The sequence below is a fragment of the Mytilus trossulus genome, chromosome 9, assembly GCF_036588685.1.
Source record: "Mytilus trossulus isolate FHL-02 chromosome 9, PNRI_Mtr1.1.1.hap1, whole genome shotgun sequence".
Lineage (NCBI taxonomy): Eukaryota > Metazoa > Mollusca > Bivalvia > Mytilida > Mytilidae > Mytilus > Mytilus trossulus.
This window is the reverse complement of record NC_086381.1, coordinates 62,015,484-62,036,178: the sequence shown is the minus strand read 5'-3', so window position 1 is coordinate 62,036,178 and position 20,695 is coordinate 62,015,484. Positions and strand designations below refer to the sequence as shown.

General features: G+C 32.5%; 1 protein-coding gene across 1 annotated transcript; it reads right to left on the bottom strand.

The window, feature by feature from the left end:
* Positions 1 to 6,200: 6,200 nt before the first annotated feature.
* LOC134684832 (peroxidase-like protein) lies at positions 6,201 to 20,375 on the bottom strand. Its single transcript, XM_063544142.1, has 12 exons — positions 20,201 to 20,375; positions 19,444 to 19,612; positions 16,371 to 16,564; positions 15,833 to 16,021; positions 14,351 to 14,399; positions 13,488 to 13,588; positions 12,471 to 12,572; positions 11,458 to 11,544; positions 9,712 to 10,429; positions 9,068 to 9,237; positions 7,207 to 7,309; positions 6,201 to 6,279 (listed from the first exon to the last, which is right to left on the bottom strand). Exons 1-12 carry the CDS (start codon positions 20,373 to 20,375, stop codon positions 6,201 to 6,203), a joined length of 2,136 nt encoding a protein of 711 aa, XP_063400212.1.
* Between the last annotated feature and the right edge of the window lie 320 nt (positions 20,376 to 20,695).

Sequence of the window (20,695 nt, the reverse complement as noted above, 5' to 3'; positions counted from 1 at the left end):
GCCCAGAATGCATTACATTCTTAAACGGCGACTTTTTTTCAGTAATATGTACATTCTAAAAGTTTTTAAGACAAAAAATATCTTGCCACTTCAATGCGAACATTCCATTAAATAATTAATTTCAAACTAAAAAAACATCCTAAAAAAAATGCAATATTTTGGGACCCCTTGTTGCAAAATATCTTTCTGAGTATGGCAGTTCATTTTGAAATTAAAATGGAAGGTCTGAAAGTTAGATGATTTCGCCAGTGTGGAGCAATCATACCTTCTCATTTACTAGTCCTTAATGATTTCTGTTACATTATTTCTCAGCTGTATAGATGTAACAATCACCTGTAATGTAAAACAAAATACAATAGTATATTTTTATTTGCTTTTAATTGTAAAGGTTTTGCTGCAATAAAAATTCCAAACCATAATACCAGGAATCTGATGTTCAGTAGTTTTCGTTTGCTGATGTGGTTCATAAGTGTTTCTAGTTTCTCTTTTATATAATATATATATATATAATTGACCGTTGGTTCGTCCGTTTGAATGGTTTCACAGTCTAGTCATTTTTGGGGGCCATTGCAGCTTGCTATTCGATGTGAGCCAAGACTCCGTATTGAGTCCGTCATTTGACCTATAATCATTGTTTAATTTTATAGATTGTGACCTGGTTGGAGAGTTAATTCCTTTTGTCCATCCTTTTTTTTTTAAATTAACTGTGTTTTTGGTTTTGTTTAGTATTGCACAAAAACTCTATTTCTGGCACCATTTGGCCGAAAAATTCCTTTATATCAAACTTCTAAGGAAAATACTTCAACAATAAAGATGGTGTTCAAAAAGGAAATGATAAAGTAACTACTTGTATTTAGTTTTTATTTAATTGGTCGTCCGGTAATAAACGAGCAACTAGTGCAATGAAATGGGTACTGTTATGGTCATGACTAAAAAATAAGGAGAACTGAGTTGATAACCAACATCAGCAATGCGTCCACTCACAAAAAAACAACAACATCGGCTTCTTTGTTTGCATCAAGAAGTCATTGTACGGCCTTCGGTGAATAGAACAACAGCAGGCGATGAAATGTCTCGTGTCAACTTTAGTCATCGTCATTGATTGGATGTTGAAAGTTTTAAATATAAAGTTTTTATTACAAGTATCACATAGCCTTAACATAACCGACTATCAACAACAACAACAACAACAATAACGTCAAGGTCAGATAAACCCTGGCAAAAAGACGTGTGCTTCTATGTATCATTTCATGCACCAAATGAAGTTGAACTTTTGTTTACAATTCTTAACAAACAAACCAATCTGTGAAAATTTTACATTTATACCAATAAACCATGAAAATGAGGTCATGGACAAATGATACATGATACCAGACAAACATACACCGCACATCATTCATTACACCTCTTATAGTTACGCTATAGCTTTAGCTATTTGAAATCTACATGAACACTATTGCTGTTTACAGTATCTCTATGTATTTTTTTATATGAATTGCAGACCTAAAAAGATGTTCAAAGTTGAATATATGCCGCAATCCTTAAACAACCTGCTACAACTTATTGACTATGAAGCTGTAGAACAGAAAGTGTTTTTTTTTTTAAATAAATCTTGAATCTTTATATCAATATAAGTATAAAGTGTATCCCAGTATAAAGATATTGGGCTCTTACGTAAGAGAAAACAGTATCGAATTTTCTCATTTTTATAGGCCGGTTTTCACATTTTGTATAGGCCTGTTTACGGGATGTATTATGGTATAGTGTTGTCCGTCTGTCTGTCGGTCCGTCGACAACATGTCAGACATTAACTTAAAAACACTTTAATAATAAACTTTGGTGACTTTTTTTCAAGTTTTACATTTTTGTTTGGATGAACTTCAAAACAATTAATTTAAGAAAATGGGGGGTAAAAGGTCATCAAAAACGTCAAAAGAAGGGAAAATTACGATTTTTGGCCATTGTGTATTGAAATTTTATAGCGTGAGCCAACGGGTTTCTAGTCAGAACTAGGATGAGAAGTACGAACAAATGGCAACAGTTCTTGCTCATTCAAATCAGAATTAAATGTGCAACAAGCTGGAGTTTACAAACTTATAAAAAAACCATCAACAATAATAAAGCAACTAGTCCTGACAATACTAGGGAAACTACTGCAAGTACAGAAGGCAAATAACATGATCAATAGATAGAGGTTGAGACAGACAGACATCTTATATCCCTGTCGTCGATTTGTAGCAATATGATGGAACATATACTGCATAGTAACATCATCATTTATCTTTGGGCAAATAACGTCATGTCTGAAATTCAACACGGTTACCGCAATAATAGATCATATGAAGCCATCTTGCATTTCACTTACAAGATCTAGCAGATGGACTCAACAATGGGGATCATATGTATTATAATATGTACTGGTAGATTTTCAAAAAGCGTTAGACAAAGTTCGACATCAAATGCAGCTACTGTGGTATACGAGGGAGTACACTTCAATGGATAGATAGTTTCCTTTTGGGGCCGAACACAACAGGTTGTTTTATATAGAAAGAAGTTAGAATCATAAATGACCTGCCTGAAAGAGAAACGTCTAAAGCTAGACTATTCACAGGGTAATGCTTACAGTACAAAAAGATGTGTATAAAGGAGAATACCATGTTAACCTGACAATTTTCAGACATAGGTGGTCTCTCATCATGAAAAATACGAGGTACAATGTACAACGAGTAACAAACAAAATAAATCCAACACCATACATAGAAAAACAGAATCCGGCGTAAACCGAAGACCTGTATCAACCAAACTTGTTCTTAAGCAACGTCATATCAAATTGTATGCGTTGTCAACCTGTCTAAGCCGAATATCGGTCAAAACCTAACAAAATTATAAGTCCCGAAGAGGATCGGTTTAAACAGGTTTCACTGTAAACAGAAAGACATTAGAAATAGCAACGAGCACACAATTGTTCAGCCTTTATATCAGCCACAACTTACCATGGAACAATTACATAGGCACATTCACCAAAAAAAAATACAACATCAATTCTTTCTTGAGAGGAAATATCAGCTCCTATTAAAATGCGATCATAGCACAATGTTATACCAGACTTGTAAGACAAATTATGGAGTATGATTGCATCATTTGGGATCCAACAACTCAGAAAAAACATCAGATAATTAGATAGAAACGGCTACTATATAACCACCAGTGTATTGACCTAAATGCTAGAAGCCCATGTAATGAATTTTAACCGGATTTCAGTACATAATATATTGGAAAGATGTTTCCTTTGGTCATGTGTAAAAAGTCATTAGCGATGATACACCAGATACGGAATGCAAATTAATGGATACAGAACAAACAAAAGACTGTAGTTTAATAGTTTATTTCAAACTAAAAGCAATACAGCTTATAGGTATATCATAAATTTGTACATGTATATCATAACAGAACATTTTTAACGCAATCGGAGGCAATACTACATAGTATCAATGTAGATGGACTAGCATTTTCGAAAATGAAAATATTTATAAAGTAAAAATGTATTCTGACACATAAAACTACATTGTCCAACACGAAAATAAAAACATCGCCAAAATGAATTTATAACACATATAGAAGACAAACCAATATACATTGTACAACAAACGATATGATTTCAAATTCCAAGATTAAAAACTATACTGTTCGATATGCTCACATTTGAACTTTACTATGACAATACACAATTCGATTATGTAGCTAAAGTACAGAAGAAAAAAACCAAAACGTTTTGTATATTTTGTTATTAAGGTATGACTTTTGTATTTAATCAGACACGTGATGCCTTAGAGACAGCATTTTAGGAAAACTTTGTGAAATTGATCACTATATCGTATTTGAAATTAACATATGATGACAGATTAGTCAAACAATAGATTATAAAAGACCTAATTGCATACCTGAATAAACGGGTTCGATTGATTAGAAATTTCAAAAGAGAGCAGGTCGACAACAGTTATACAAGTTATCAATAGAATGCTCGTTATTTTAAATGTAAATTGTCTCGCTGATATTGAAAATAAATTTAATTTCAAGAACAGCTTGGCCCATCTAAGTTTTAATTCACCTCGGAAGATAAACACTAAATTTTTAATTTTAGTTTGCATTTAAAGTAGGTCCTTTGTTCGTGTTTTGTTTATTTTAAGTTATGCCAGATAAGTCTCTCTTTTGTCAATTATATTGCTACACTGGTATCCAAATGAGGCATGTTGTTCACAATAAAAAAAAATGCATTCTTTTTTTCTTCAATTTTACAAACAGCAAGCTGATAATATTTTGTATATATCCGAAAAAACATGAGATAAAGGCAACACTAATATATATATACCGTTATATTGATTGATAAAAACAAATCTGTGGTATAAACTGAAACCGAGGGAAGCACATCAACTATACACGAAAAACAACAGAACTACAGAAACAATGAAGTGCAATAAAAAAAAAAGACAATGCAACATACCAAGAAACGAACTATTAGATAACAACTGTTATATTACTGAATTGGAACAGTACATTTTAAGAAAACAAGGGTAGGTTGAACCAAGTTTTGTGGTTCCAAACCAAATTATAAAAAAAAATAAAAATGAATCAGCCTAACTTTTATTCGCCAGGAGCGAGTTCCGTCTGAAAAGACTCATCAGTGACGCTTGAGTAAAAAAAACTTGAAAAGGAATAAAAAATGTACAAAGTTGAAGAGCATTGAAGACCAAAATTCCTAAAAATTTTGCCAAATACAGCTAGTGTAATGAAATTCCTGAGGTAGAAAACCCTACTATTTTCAAAAATTCAGAAAGTTTACGTTATGTCAGAGTTATACGTTTTAAATGATCAAACACTTTAAAAAAAAATTTCATGTCATGCCTGACTTATTTATGTCTTCTCGTTTTACACGTAAAACACTTTTTTGTTGGTAGAGACACGCAATTTGTAAATTAACAACATATTTTGTTCTATGTGTTTGGCTTAAATGAATCATATACATATAACTATCATCAAAATAATAAAAATTTGCAATACAATTGAGAATGGAAAGGGAGAATGTACAATGTAACAATAAGTCAACAACTCGACCAAAAAGCATAAACAGCTGAAGGCCACAGGTGGTTCTACAACACAGTGAGAAAATCTCTCACCCATTTACATGTACTGATTTGCCAACTTCGGACCTTAAACTGATTGAAAGATTATGCCGTCATTGTATTAAAATAAAGCACAAAACCTCCCCATTTGGCGTTAAGTATCCTACCATCTAAAGATATACGAAAAGAACATAACCTAACAACTGGTTTTAGAAAAATGTGTATTTCCGGTGCAAAGCCTCTATGAGTGAGTCAATATTAATACCAACTGATGCCATTTTAATGACTGGACAGCGGAATCGTAACTATATCCCATATTCATAAGGGATGAATGCCTGTGAGTGGTCGTCCTATGTTGAGGTGGATCATTGTTACTTCTCGTTTTTCTTTGTTTTTGTTACAGTGTATAGATTAGACCGTTGTTTTACAATAGTCATTTTGAACTTTTTATAGCTGAAGGTTCAATTTGAGCCATGGCTTCCTGTTGAAGGCCGTACTTTCACCACAAATTGTTTTCTTTTTACAAATTGAGACTAGGATGGAGAGTTGTCTCATTAGAACTGACACCGCATATCCTTACTTTTTTAATATACACGGACATACAACGACGTGCAGTCATTTAATGAATATCTTGCTAGTCTGTTCGACGAAAAGCATAAATTACCGTTTTATCACTATGAGAATCATTTTGGTATGCCAAATTAGCTAACGAATGGATTTTTCTAAAAGCTCCTTTATTTCATTTTTCAATGTTGACATTCTTTTCTTTGCAATATAGATATATGTACAACGCTTATGCAGCTCATAGTGATATTGCAGGTCGAATGAATACGTAATAAAATGATGTTTGACGATTGATTTGAAAGCCAATACTACACCTCCAGTGATGTTATGAGGCATACTTGATATAATTCAATCAAGCCGACATCTGAAAGTAAACTATAAGTTCAATATTCCTTAATTAAACAACAAGATACATTTGGTATTTTTTTTCTCATTTAAATCGTAGTTAACATGGTTAATAAATCCTGAAGGTTTTTTACAAATATTTTGTTCTTATTTCATTGTATTTTTTTGTTCTTATTTGTAATATTTGTTTCTTTTATCCCAAGGTGTAAGGTTTAATTCAGGAAATATTTCACATGGTACACGTTTTTCCCTGAAAAAAAGTAAGAAGAAGTAAATTTTACATTGAACATTGTGAACTGTAAATTATATTTGTTATAATTTAAAACCTAAAAGACTTTTTTTAGTGTAGTTACGTAAGATGCATTTTATAAATGTTACCTTCTGTTTGACTATGCAAACTGGTTTGATATCTAAATTTCCCCATGGAATCTTTGGAAGTTCAAATTAACTTAGACAAAAATATGTTTTATGAATTTTGTCTGATTTCTTCAGTGATATGTAATGCTTAAAGATATGTAGAATACTAATTAACTTAACGATATGAAACTTGCCCTTGCGGAAGTTTTTTTTCTTCTGAAGTTAAACTTTGATTGTCTGATGTTCCTCATAAATTGTTAGAAACGATTGGGTTTCTTTGAGAAAATATCCGTGGGTTTACAGGTTTCTTCCTTAAAGAATTGAACACAAGAAGTTGCCATCTCGGAAAAATGTAATTCTTTTTTGTAAAATAAGTTTTTTTCTTCATTGGAATTTTGAGACAAATAATTCTTACAATGATGAAAAACCTTTAAACTGTTTAGAAAAAAAATCAAGGAACCAATATAATATATGTTCAAAACTTTATTATTTTGTGTACTTGCTCAAATAAAGATGGCAATTTCTGCACGCAGCTCGATAACATAATGGTTTCGAAAAGATTCTATTGCTCTTCCCGTCATAAAGAAGGTCCCCCGTCCCATACTCTTTATCTGTCATTTTTCTGCATGTACATAGCGAGGAAACATACAAATGTTATTCATTCTTTTGATGTGTTTGAACGTTGATTTTGTCATTTGATTACTAACTTTCCGTTTTTAATTTTCATCGGACTGCGGAATTTCTTTGTATTTGCTTTTTCAACCAAAAAAAACCCTCTTGTATCAATGATATTATCAGGGTTTATTTGAATATATCTTACCCTGCTAATGGAGAATCAAATGCACTTTTAGGCATTGAATTAACGGCCATAGTTCTACAGTACAGTGCCGACAACGTCTGTTTCTTTATCTGTTGTAACTGGTCTGAAAATATTAATCTTAAATTGTTAGAGGAGTCATACTTTTATACCTGCGCACGTATAGACGTAGTTGTATCTTATTTTCGCTGTTACACTAAAACTATAAATATATATATATTGTTCTAATTGATGAAGTTCAACGTTTAAATTACAAACTGACAAAATATCAGAATCTTCTTTTAGAAACGTTCAATTATTGAACAAAAAAATCCTTTACGCTTAGAAAGCACGATGGTCTACAAGGAACCTAATTTATACGTGGATAGATGGTTATACATCCAACCATTGTGTTATTTTTCTAGGTTAATTTTTGGGTTCTTGTCTTTCATTGTACGAAGTATATATGTAGGACTCAAATCTATGTCGGGTTCCAAATCTATGAACGATTCCTAGTCTATGGCAAATGTGACGTTAAAACCGCCAAACAATTCTATGGTTGATTTTTTTTTCCGAATCTATGACAGATCTTTTTCATAACGTGTTAAACAATTGAATAACGCCATTTACATTGTCGCTGCCGAATACGACTGAACCGATGTATTTGAACACGATTTCAGATAAAGGTATTTCACTTGACTACATCTTGCAGATGGTTTGAAGGAAGATGCGGCCGTTTATCCAAAAAGAGGGAAAAATGTGATGTACCGACAGAAGCCCGCGATGAATAAGAACATCGATGGTTTTCAGTACCGGAAATTTTATAAAGGATTTATTAAAAATTATTTTACGTCTGGCAAAGTTTTTAATCTAAAAGATCAAATTACCTGATACCAATTTGATTAAAATTGTCATCAAATAAAAAACTAAACAAACTACAAAATAACATTATGTTTATTTTTATTTGTCTTCTTTTTTTATATAAAAACATACCTTCTTGCTTCTTAAGGGACTTCAACTAGTTGGTTTAATGAATGGGCTAATAGGTACCATGCACTAAAACTGATTATATTTACCGGGCGCATCGTTTGATTATTTAATTCTATATTAGGATATATGAATTTATCATTTGTGAAATGTTTTGTTTGACCATTATGGAAAGTTTATTTTACCAATGTTTATATACATGCTACCGTTGTTGCATATTTCCACTTGTTTAAGACAAGTCATTAGTCGTATATATACTACATGTACATTGTTTCCCATTTGCAAAATAAATACCATAGCTTTGGAAACAACAAAAACTACCATAGATTAGGAAATTACAAAATTTGCCATAGATTAGGGTTTTAAAAATCTGCCATAGATTTGGGATGGTATGACGTCATATTTATCATAGATTAGGAATCTACCATATATTTGGAACACATCATAGATTTGAGTCTTAGATGTATGATTTTTTTTCTTCATTTTTTACCTATTAAGTATGTTTGTTTTGTCAACACATTACTGTCAATATTAATAATAATGGAATTTAAATTTTACGTGACTGTCATTTAAGTGCGAGGTTTAGTTACAAAACCAGGTTTTACCTGCCATTTATCTGCGTTATGAAATGTCTGTAATTATGATAGTTGTTTTCCATCCGTTTGATGTTTTTGCGCTTGTAAATTTTTTCAATTGATAAAATTTGTATTTTTTTTAGCTCAGTTTTTTTGTTATTTTAAATTTTGCTGCAAAAACATCTAGAAGTATTGGTCGTGATGTTCTTTATATTTCCGCACGCTGTGTGCTATTTTGGACAGCTATATGGCGTTGTTTCGTACTGCATTGCTGATTTACAATACAAACATAACACTTGCATGTACGCTAAATTTTTACCCACCTGTAGTAAATCCTGTCGGAAAGAAATCATTTTCGTAAAAAAATCTATCGCCGGTTTTAAACAACTTAAACTGATGTCCAATTAAACATCTGAATGTCGGTCCTACTAGCGCTCCTGGTGATTTTGTCTCTGATAGACCTCCAGCAAACAAATCTATATCATCAGGATTCCTATCAATTAAAAATGTGAGGTACATATAAATTAATCAACGACCCACAAGAACAAAACAAATAAATACCTACCATTAACACAACACATACCGAAAAACCTTCGTTGAAACTTTATTTCGTATCGGCAAGCCATTCTAGCCATCTTCCTGGCGATTGTTTTTAAAGTATTTACAACGATAATGCTTACTCGTGAAGGTTGCGAAAATTATACGCTCGCGAAAATTAATTGTACATATATGTACTTTTTGGCATTTTGATACATTATATGTACATGTTTACCTCACCGCCATGCCATTCTTATGACTTCAATCGTTCTACAATATTGTTGTTTTTATGTTTCTATGCATCTTGTAGTCAAATATATTGTACTTCGGTCATGTAATTTTACTCAAGTATGGCTGTTTGACCAAAATATTATCATTCTATTAGTAGTATTTTAAAGACTAAAACTTGAAGTTTAAACCATATAAATACCTATAAACTGATTTTAACGCGTTTGCTGCAGAAGTGTCATGATCAGTCATTCCTTTATAATTTATTCCAAAATGTTTAGAGGGATGCAGTCCACAAAACTCTCGCCACTTATTGTATGCTGGTATGCCATGGTCTCTCCCACGCTGTATGTTCAGTGCAGAAAGATCAAAACCGTTTTTCGGCATTGTTTGGAAAAGACTATTTCTCACAGACGGTGTTAGAAACCGATCTGACTTACTCTTGAACTGTGTTGTCATCCATCTAGAAATTGCATCTGGACCAAACTTTTCATCAACATTCCTAATTGAACGTGTACTGAAGAAATGATCTTCCATTGGGTTCTTGTCAAGTGGAGTAAAATCTTCATTGAATGATTCAACAAAAGATCCTACAAGTGAATGTCCGAATCGGTAAGCGGCTGCTGCTAATGCATTCCCAGTAGCGGGATTGGCAGAGGGATTATACTGTGTATTAAACCCAGTTCGGGTACTACGCAGTCCAAACATGTCCATTCCTTCATCTCCTAGAATAACTGGCAAAAACTCAGTATATATAATATGTTGATATATTCCTGTAAGGATTTTTTTTGCCTCTTGATACAGTAGTTCTCCGTCAGTCCATCCTAACAATCTTAATTTTTCAACAATATTGTTATGTTCGCGTAGGAATATGATATGATTGACAGTTAACATAGGGACTTCTGCTGGTCTGTTATCTCCTACAAGAAAGATTATGTGGTATTGAAATACTAAACGACCGTTAGGTGTAGCCCAGTAAGATAATATTTAAAGTCAGGGGAGGCGACGAAATCCGAAAAACTATAAGCCCAAAAAACTCTTCTTAAACTGTATCCTAGTAGTCCGAAATTTAGTCAAGGTCCTCAAATATTTTTTTTCCAAAAAAAGGCAGGCGGGAATAATATCCAAATTTTAACAAGAGTGGTTTGCTCAACGTTTGAGCAGATAACTTAACCATGTGGCTCATTATAGTTACAGTCGGGATCATCAAATATGCATATTAAAGAAGGAGTGGCATGGGCTTTTTTTGTTGTTGAAGGCCGAATAATGACCTTTAGTTGTTAATTTCGGTGCTATTTGGTGTCTCACGAGTAATTGTCTTTTTGACAATCGTACAACAATTTCATTTTTATCTTCAATAAAGTGTGACCAAATCCTGATTGTTACATATTCGCCCAGTAGTTTGAAAGAAGTAGATATTTTTGAAAATAAAAAAACGACGGATAACGTCGACTGTGGACGCCAGTTGTGATACCAGCTTTCTTGACCCATCGATCATAAAGTTTGTATAAAAAATAACCAAATTATTCACCGAATTATTTTTGTTTACTCAACAATACTTGTCTTCGAGTCTTCGTGATGTTGATAAGTTAACAATACAAATGTTTCCACCTGTCCTAAGTCAGGAATCTGATATACAGTAGTTGTCGTTTGTCTATGTAATGAATACGTGTTTCTCGTTTCTTGTTTTTTTTATATCGATTAGACCGTTGGTTTTTTCGTTTGTACGGTTTTACACCGTAATTTTCGAACCCTTTGTAGCTTGTTGTTCGTTGTGAGCCAAGGCTCAGTGTTAAAGGCCGTACATTGACCTATAATGGTTTATTTTTATAAATTGTTATTTTGATGGAGAGTTGTCTCATTGACACTCTTACCACTTCTATCTATATCTATATATCATCGAAAACATAAATTTTATACGTGTTCAGTCCGATTCATAACATCTCACCAGATTTGAAGCATACTTCTGTAGGTAAACATTCCGAGCCTGGAGGACCATTTGGCAAAATTCTGTTTTTTCCCTCTAAAAGTCGCCCTAGATAAATGATATAACAAATGTGTTCATACCCCTTCCTAACTTATTTCGTAATGTTTTATACCTCAAAACAGCAATGAGGGGACTACAATTAGACTGTGTGAATCAGGTCAGGTGTAATTTCATCTCACTACATGCTTCATTGTATTCAAGGTTTAAAACATAAGAAATAAAATAGGAAAAGGTAAGACAAATTATTCCAAGTAGTATCATACCAACAATAAGGACAACGTCAATCAAAGTACAAATATATCCCCGTACAGATTGAGTTGTTATAAATGACACTGTCATACATTTTAGGTCACGAATGTGGTTGAAGTCAGAAGAACAAGGTTATACATATAATACATCTAAAGCTGTCAAACAGAATTCAAGACTCTTATTAAATACATTGATTTAAATGATTTAGAAAGTAATCTGATCATATTGTTTTTTGAATTTGATATAATTTGTCCTAAACGTGATAAATCACACTGTTTAAAAAGAGCGAAGTTTCTGATTTGCATTTATTGTTTTAAAGAGATGCAGGATGAACTTTCTTTGCTCTAAGGCTTATTGTTTTTTGTTCAATGTTTTGTTATCTCCAATTAACTGACATACACATCGTTTTACATGGAACTTCTCAAAAGGCGCGTACAAGTTAAAAAAAGAAGGAACATAATGCAAAATCGTACAAGAAACACTATGTATAACTCATTGAAATGGTTAAATGATCAAGTATATGTTTAAAGGAATCCTTGTATAAAATATCTGCATCTACAACTATATGTATTGTACATGTAATTCTATTTTACAAAAAACACGAATCGTGAAATATTTGATAATATACTATGATAATCGAAATGACACAGTGCAACGTCCTTTCATTTTTGATATATAATGAACTTTAACCAGTCAACCAGCAAAAACTAAATATTAATATTTACCTGTTCCATTTTCCCGTAGATCTTTCTGTCCATCCAGTGTATTCCCATAGGCCACAGAGAGATCAAGGAAGGATGTTCTCTGGTTTATTTGGTTTCTTGGTCCTTACAAAAAATAAGTTGAACATATCACTAAATATCTAAATTACAAGTATAAGCTTTGAAGACTTGTATACAAATGGGGTTGACTGTATGACTATGGTGAACGTAAAATTTTAAACCAAATAATATTTCGAAGCACAATTTGTCCTTTTATAGTACCTGGGTAACCTTCATTCAATATTTCTGATGATAGTTTGTCATTTCCCAAATCTGTGAAAAGATGATGTTCAGTGGAATCTTTTGTAGATGAAGTTTCATGTTGCTCGCTTTTTTTTTTATCTAGATAGGAACGTAGGTTTTCCTGCTTGAATGGTTTTACACTATTCTTTTTTTTTTAAGGGGGGGGGGGGAGGGGGGTGCTGTTCGATGAGATCCATGGCTCCGTGTTCGTGGCTGTACTTTGATTTTAATGGTTTACTAATACAAATTGTAACTTGCTGTCATAACACATCTTTTAATTTCTATAACAGTTTCTTTGATGAAAATTTAAAAAGGTTTAGTACACAAAAACTAACAAAACATGCGAGTGTATTAACCAACGGAACAAATGTCATTATTCCGACTTGCGGTCAAGAAGTCAGTGACATCGATAAAAACAAAAATTAAAGAGTTAAAAATATAGTTTGAAAAATATTTTTTATTGGATGGATTCATATCGTTATGTATATTATCTTGCTTATAACACAATATTACAAGGTATTCTGTAATCCTTAAAATTGAGAATGGAAATGGGGAATGTGTCAAAGAGTCAACAACCGACCAAATAAAAAACAACAGCAGAAGGTCACCAACAGGTCTTCAATGTAGCGAGAAATTCCCGCCCCCGGAGGCGTCCTTCAGCTGGCCCCTAAATGTTTGTCTTGTTTGAATTAATACAATGACCATAACTAAGCAGATTGTTTCTTTTGAAGTGCTTACCTGGAAAACATCCCGAATCCACACCAATATCAGACCTCACAAACGCCATGCATGTAGTCGTGAAATCACCAGGAGGAGTACGGAAAGAAAAGCATTCGGGTCTACAAAGATATTCTATCGTTAATTTGTGCGACATATAAACTATTGTTTGATAACAGAACCTATAACCAGAAACTTGTATAATTACAAAAGTACAAAATATAAATGTGAACATTCATTATCAAATAACATGATATATGGGAACTGTTAGAAACGTATGTTCAAATTGAAATAAACAGGGCTGAACTATTTTTTCCAATGTTCAAACCTCATCAATCGAACAGAAAGACACAGATCAATGTAACAAACATAAACTGAGGGAAGCGTTAACATTGAGCGTGACTGGATGCTTCGATATAATAAGTGTCTTCTGCTTTGCATGCAGTACCCTACATGTGAAATTATATCCAGTACAATTTTTACACTCAGGAATATGAAATACGCAGTAATATCACAAACCGACGACAATACTGGTATCTAAATGTATCAGACCGCGAAAACATATCAGTAGGTAGTGAGGTGTATTTGATGCCGTAAAGTTGATAACTCTGTTGGTGTTAAAAGAACACCATGGTGTATTGCTTGAAAAGCCAATTGGCTTTTTTGTGAACCTCCATCATTACATTGAACAATGATGTAACTACATAATGTTGAACCGTTATTGCTTTATCAACATTTGATAACGTCTAACAAGTTTTCTGTTCTGCTGACCTGCCCCCAATTAAAAACACAAATAAAAAACAAATGAACACATAAAAAAAACACAAGCTGATGCAATGCTTGTTTATTATTTAGGTCGATGTCTTAAAAAAATACGAAATTACCTGAAAACAGGATCATCACCATTGCAGCAAACTATGTCTTCGTCCCCATCTGAAAACAAACACATTGTATCTATAAATCATAGAAACATTATGGGTAATAATTTGACCTCGATCCTCAACACCTACCCATAGAATTTGCCACCGTACTACCACATTTTCAAGTATCAATCAGTTATACAGCCAAGCTAAGCAGGTACACATCGAATGGATGATATAAATATGAATCTTTAATATGAAGGTACGTTATCGTTAGTTGACAATATATACTAAGCAAAATATGTCTTTGTTTCTGAGTTGGCTTTGACTGGGCGTTAATGAGTGTATAGTATATATCGTTCAAAATGAAGGCTTACAAGTTAATTTATATAATATTGAAATATTTAGTTATTCTTGTAGTCTCTCATGCTCCAGTTAGAACAACGGCAAAAACAGGCGAGTCATACTCTCTGGAATAAAGGAACCCTTGCATCAAGCTAAAGTTTTTGAGGGTTTAGACAAGCATATTGCAAAACTAAACTTCTGACCTATCCAATATTCCATAATTTTCCATATGAATCGATTTGAATTACCGTTCTCAATACGGACGACTCTTTCTGCTGACTTACGATATAGGTCTGAGTTATATCTTTTGTTTTTGATTTGATTAGTTTTTTCTTCAATCACATTAATTTTGTTTTTGCAAAGATACTTTTAAAACTCCCTTTGATTGACTTGAAATTAATTTTGTAAAGGGATAATTTACCGGCATAATGTTTATTTTGCCATCGCTACACCACATACATCATATAGATATTTCTCCTCTTAAATATTCATCACGTAATCAGAATGACTTTTTCAACTGTGACAAAGGGTCTGATTAATATATATAATGACAGTTATTTCTCTTTTAATGTTTGACACGAATGATTTGTTGAGGTAACTCATACGCTTTTATTTAAAGAAACCTAGACTCTTTTAATATGACCTTCTGGGTCCACATACATGCACATAAGGCTCATCATTGTACTCTTAATTGATTTTTGTAACATCAATCTGTGTTTCTATATGATGGCCGGGGAAAGGGGTTGAACAAATGTTTAAGCATTGATAATAAGTAAACTATACCATAATGAGATCAACTATAAGATCGAGAAATTAAGATAAAATATACTAGGTTGCGGAAGAAGACTTGTTTTCTGTTATCGCTTGGCGTCCAAAAATGTATATTCAGAGAGTGAAATAACCTTGACTTAGAATTTTCTTTTTTTTCATCGTACTGAACATGAATAAGAAATTTTCCATTTGATATTATGCAAACAACAATCAATAGATAAATAGTTAACTATCAAGAAATACATAATATTTACTTCGAAATCATAACCGTACACATACAGTAAATAAAGTCATCATATATTCAGGATATAAAATTTTGTATAGGATCAAAACGCGCGTTTCGTCTACAAAAGACGTTTAAGTGCTGTATATTTCTTAAAATATGCTTACCTTTCAGTATAGGTGTTGAGATGAAATCATGGTCAATAAACTGCCCAAAATGAGTTAAAGCTATAGTAAATTTTGTACTCCGTGGTGGTGACGTCCCAGTATTGAACAGGGCGTTCGATATCATTCGGGGACTAGGGAGTGGAGGACCTGTCACACTTTTAATACGTGGTAACAATCCTAGGTTGTATGCTACATAAAAAGGAAATCGATGTTGTAAATCTATTTTAGGGTTGTGATTGCTCATTATTAATTTCGACACTATCAGAATTATTTTTCCTGACGACCGAAATTGTTTAAACTTTCAAAATGTATAAACCACATTTAAATATGAAGCTATGACAATTGTGAGATATGATTTTTTTCATATCCCTCCCCCCCGATATAAGTTTTAACCTAAACTAAAATTTAAAACATCAGTCATTCGACTGAACATTGCATTAGAAAAAAAGAACGATGTTGTTAATCAAATTGTACTGTATAACTTTGATAGTTACACATACATAGTTAAAAACCAAATACTAAAAGACAATTGACTCACTGTCGCCATAATCAGGAGGTAAAAATCTTTGTTGTGTTGTTAAAGATGCTCCCCATAAAGGGTTTCGTATGTTATTACAAGAACCATCTGCTGTTCGGTATCGGTCGTTTCGGTTACATGATGGGGCCCGTACTGGACAGTAAGGTGTCATAAGTTTACTGAATTCTGTACGATCTGGTAATGCACCTTCATTCCTAAAAAGTAAGTACATACATTGATAACTATATGCTACAGGTAAAAGTAAATGTAGCAAACTCCAAACACTACTCTGAAATCGAAAGATAGTCCTTAATTACCATACCGCCTCCCTAATTATGTTGATTTACAATTTAATGAATATAATATAACAAAATCATGATGAAGCAGACATTTTTAAACTTTTCAACAACAAAAAATCGAACACTTTTATAATGTTACATATATATTGACGGGGTTGTATTATCCAGGCTTAATAAACTATACAGTTTAACTGGTTATTTTTGTTTTTTGTTTATTCGTTCAACTGTGATGAAAGTCAGGGAACCCTATTTGTTTGCCACTTTAAAGTGTATATTCTCATACAATGGATCAAAGAAATATGACAGGAATCACCACATTACTCTTGAATATGTAATAGTGAACAAACATAACAAACAAACAAAACAGGACAAAACTGTGGATATTTAATCTAATATTAACAGCGCGTCATAATTACCATGATGCATATTAAAAAAACATCATAAGCTAGAATTAAATTAATTTTTTTAAAAGACGTTCATTTCTGTGTGTAGTGTGTGTGTTTTGCTCCAAATCTTTAAGTAATGGAAGGAAATGTCAATAATGAATAAGAATACCTTCAGAAATATTTACTAAAAATAAAAACGACTTTTAATCCTCAAACCATTTTGCATCAAATTTGACGTTAAACAGTACTTTAGGCCTATGAGTAAAAACATGTCAACGAACAATACTATAAATGCCATCAAAACTGACAAAGCCTTTGACTATGACAAAAATATATTATAAGTATCAATGAAATCCCTGAATGGAGACCATCAACTTAATGATTTAATCAGAGTAATCCTAATTTAAATTGTACATAAAACCCGCATAGACATACATTCGACGTTTTATCTTCTAGCAACTAAAATATAATTGATTTTTACTCCACGTGATAGTGAAATCTTACCATGGAAAAGTAGTTGTAACCCATATAGATTTTAGAATTATCAATTTCCCCCACCTTAATAGCAATATTAATGTAGGAAAAAAAGTCACAGGAAAAAACATCACGGAAAAAAAGTCACGGAAAAAAGTAACAGGAAAAAAGGTCACAGGAAAAAAAGTCACAATATATTTTTTTGTATGAAATAGTCACATTGTCTGAACATACATGTATTAACAGGAGAAACATTCCCAATTTGTATTTTTTATGGACTAGCTTTGGAAAGTAAGATATCAATCGCAAAACATTTAAATGGAACATGTACATGCTGTTGTAATAAATTGATACATGTTTTCAAGGGTTTGTTGTAATTATTTTTATTTTATATCTCTTGAGAAAGAGATGTGAGTTTAGCAGCAACAATTTCCTTCAATTTTAATACAAGTTAAAAGTTCAGTATTTAACTTGACCACATGTTTTTTTTTTCATTTTTATAAGGACAAGTATTCTGTAATTTAGTGGTAAACAAACAACTCATTGCCATTAAAATAGCTTAGTATTTATATATACATGCATTCCAACATATGTCTGACAAATAAGTTTACTTGAACAAATTGTGACTTTTTTCCCGTGACTTTGTTTCTTGTGACTTTTTTTCCTGTTACTTTTTTTCCTAGGGATATTGTGTCTTTTTATCCTGTGATTTTTTTTTCCTGTGACTTTTTACGTTTACCGTAGCAATATACCAACTTCACCTGCATATCAAATATACATTTCCCAACTAATTCGGTATTCAAGAGCTTGCAGCTCCTACTCAGACTTTGTATAACGTCACCAGTGTCTGAGCAGAAAGTTGATGAACCAGGGGTAGGTCAAAGAACGTCTCGACCTTTTTCTTAAAAAGTTCATCGGAAGGTATCAAGAACTTGTTGATGAATATTTCGTATCAATTTCACAAGTAATACACGATGGTCTTGAAGTATAGATTTTGCGTACTGACGTTGTTTATCATCTTAATAACGAGTTATAGTAATCTTTTATTTTTCTTTATTAATATTTCTTTTACTGTTAAGTCTGTTTTTTAGATATTCATTTGACGTGACTCTGTGCTTATATATCCCATCATACTTTGAACGACAAAATTATTTTTTTATTAATATTACTTATACTTATGAATCTTGTCATACTTTGAATGACAACATTATGTATTTATTAATACTACTTTTACTGTTTTTTTTGGTGAGATACATTTGACGTTACTCTGTACTTATGTAGTGCGTAATACTTTGAACAACGTACGCAATTAGTGTATTTACTATTATTACTTTTACTGTTAAGTCTGTTTTATGTAATATCTATTTTACATGACTCTGTATTTATGTCCCATTATACTTTGAACGACCAAGTTATTTTATGTCTACATGTGCGAATTTTAAACGCGAAATTATGCACCAATACTTAAAACCTTCCATCCTTTATTGGTGGATTTTACAAGGATAAATAAAATCGTATAATATCAGCAAAATGAGGATGTTAAATTGATGCATGCCTTTTTGTGCTTCTTCGTCATATTTTTTAATTGTTTTTATAGTGATTAAGATGATACACAATTTTGACTGCTGTACCCCTATTTTTGACATTTTACCTATTGTATCTGTTTGTTTTGTGCACACATCGTTGACAATATAATGGAATTTGATGCGACTGTCATAAAAGTGAGAGGTTTAGCTAGCTATAAACCCAGGTTTAATCCACCATTTTATACATAAGAAAATGCCTGTACCGAGTCAGGAATATGACAGTTGTTGTCCATTCATTTGATGTGTTTGGACGTTTGATTTTGCCATTTGATTTAGGACGTTCCTTTTTTTAGAGTTTTCCTCGGAGTTCAGTATTTTTGTGTTTTTACTTTTTTTTACTTGTACGAACCTTTCGGCATATTTATTGGTTGCAGTAGTAACCATATCTCCAGCATAACCGATGGCCTCCATGAAGTTAGGAGCTTCTCTTCGACTAGAAAATTTGGCATACATTGATATTGGTGTGACTGTTGCCGACATGGAAGGTGGTGAATTCATTCCTTCCAAGCCCATTGTACCTTAATTAACAAAAGATACCAATATAATACATACATGAAGGCTAATTATAACGATTTGACAAACAGTACTAGTTTAAGATGAATTATATCATGCTGTAACTTAATGCAAGAAACTACGGATGTTGCAAATTCAATATTTCATTAGCATATTGTCAATATTATCTATCATGGTCCTTCCATTTGGACATGTCCATCTCTTTCTTTCAATGCAGAAACAAACACATAAATTGTTTGTTCAATCTTGATTTTCTTTATGTGAAAAAAATATCTATGTGCATATTCTTTTTTGCACGTTTCTTTTTTTACTATGTGGGTATTTCAGGCTTAAGTTAGCAAAATTAAGACAAAGGTCACACTGATCTTCAATATGATGTGCATGTCTATACTGAGAAGAATTAAACTAAGAAACTGATGCAGCTCACGATAAAAAAAAAGTAATATACGAATTTATATTCAACAAGTTCATGCAAATAATAAAACGATTACCACAAAGAATGATGTCCAATATATTCTTCTACGTTACTTTGTATGTACTAGCATACATGAGCGGCGTTAGCATGTGCATGGACAAGAGCATCACATTTTTACCTGTAGCTGCTTTTTGTACTTGCGAAAGTCCGCCAGATCTTCTTGCACTAACTTCCCTTGTGGCATCAGAGATCACTGCCTCCATACTGTTATCCGAGGGATCTTGTGTGTGTACAATTGCAGTAATTTGTACAAGAACCAACAACTGAACACGCCAGAAATTTCTTAAATGCATTTGGTTAGATGATGTTTATTAACTTGTTTTCTGTAAAAACATAAACAAAAATCTAACTCGTTTAAAGACATCTTCAAATAATATTTCAACTGCATGCGAACATTCTACAAATAAAATGACAGTCACTAAAGATAGGTTAATGATGTAATCTTGACTATAGAGATGTAATCTTCAGTCTGTTATAAACTGTGAAATTTTGTTTTAACAATCCCCGTTACTCAGGTTGATCGTTTTGGAATTACCGTTTCACAGGTCATAACTACAATCCCCTTTCCATTCACAAATATCACCTACAGAATCAGACTATTCACCGGATTTGT

Excerpts from the sequence above, each read along its gene's own strand:
- LOC134684832 (XM_063544142.1), bottom strand. The coding sequence starts at position 20,375 with ATGCATTTAAGAAATTTCTGGCGTGTTCAGTTGTTGGTTCTTGTACAA. Across the intron at positions 14,400-15,832 it reads CTCAACACCTATACTGAAAG|ATGGGGACGAAGACATAGTT; the intron begins GTAAGCATATTT and ends GTTTGTTTTCAG. Across the intron at positions 12,573-13,487 it reads GGATTCGGGATGTTTTCCAG|GACCAAGAAACCAAATAAAC; the intron begins GTAAGCACTTCA and ends ATTTTTTGTAAG.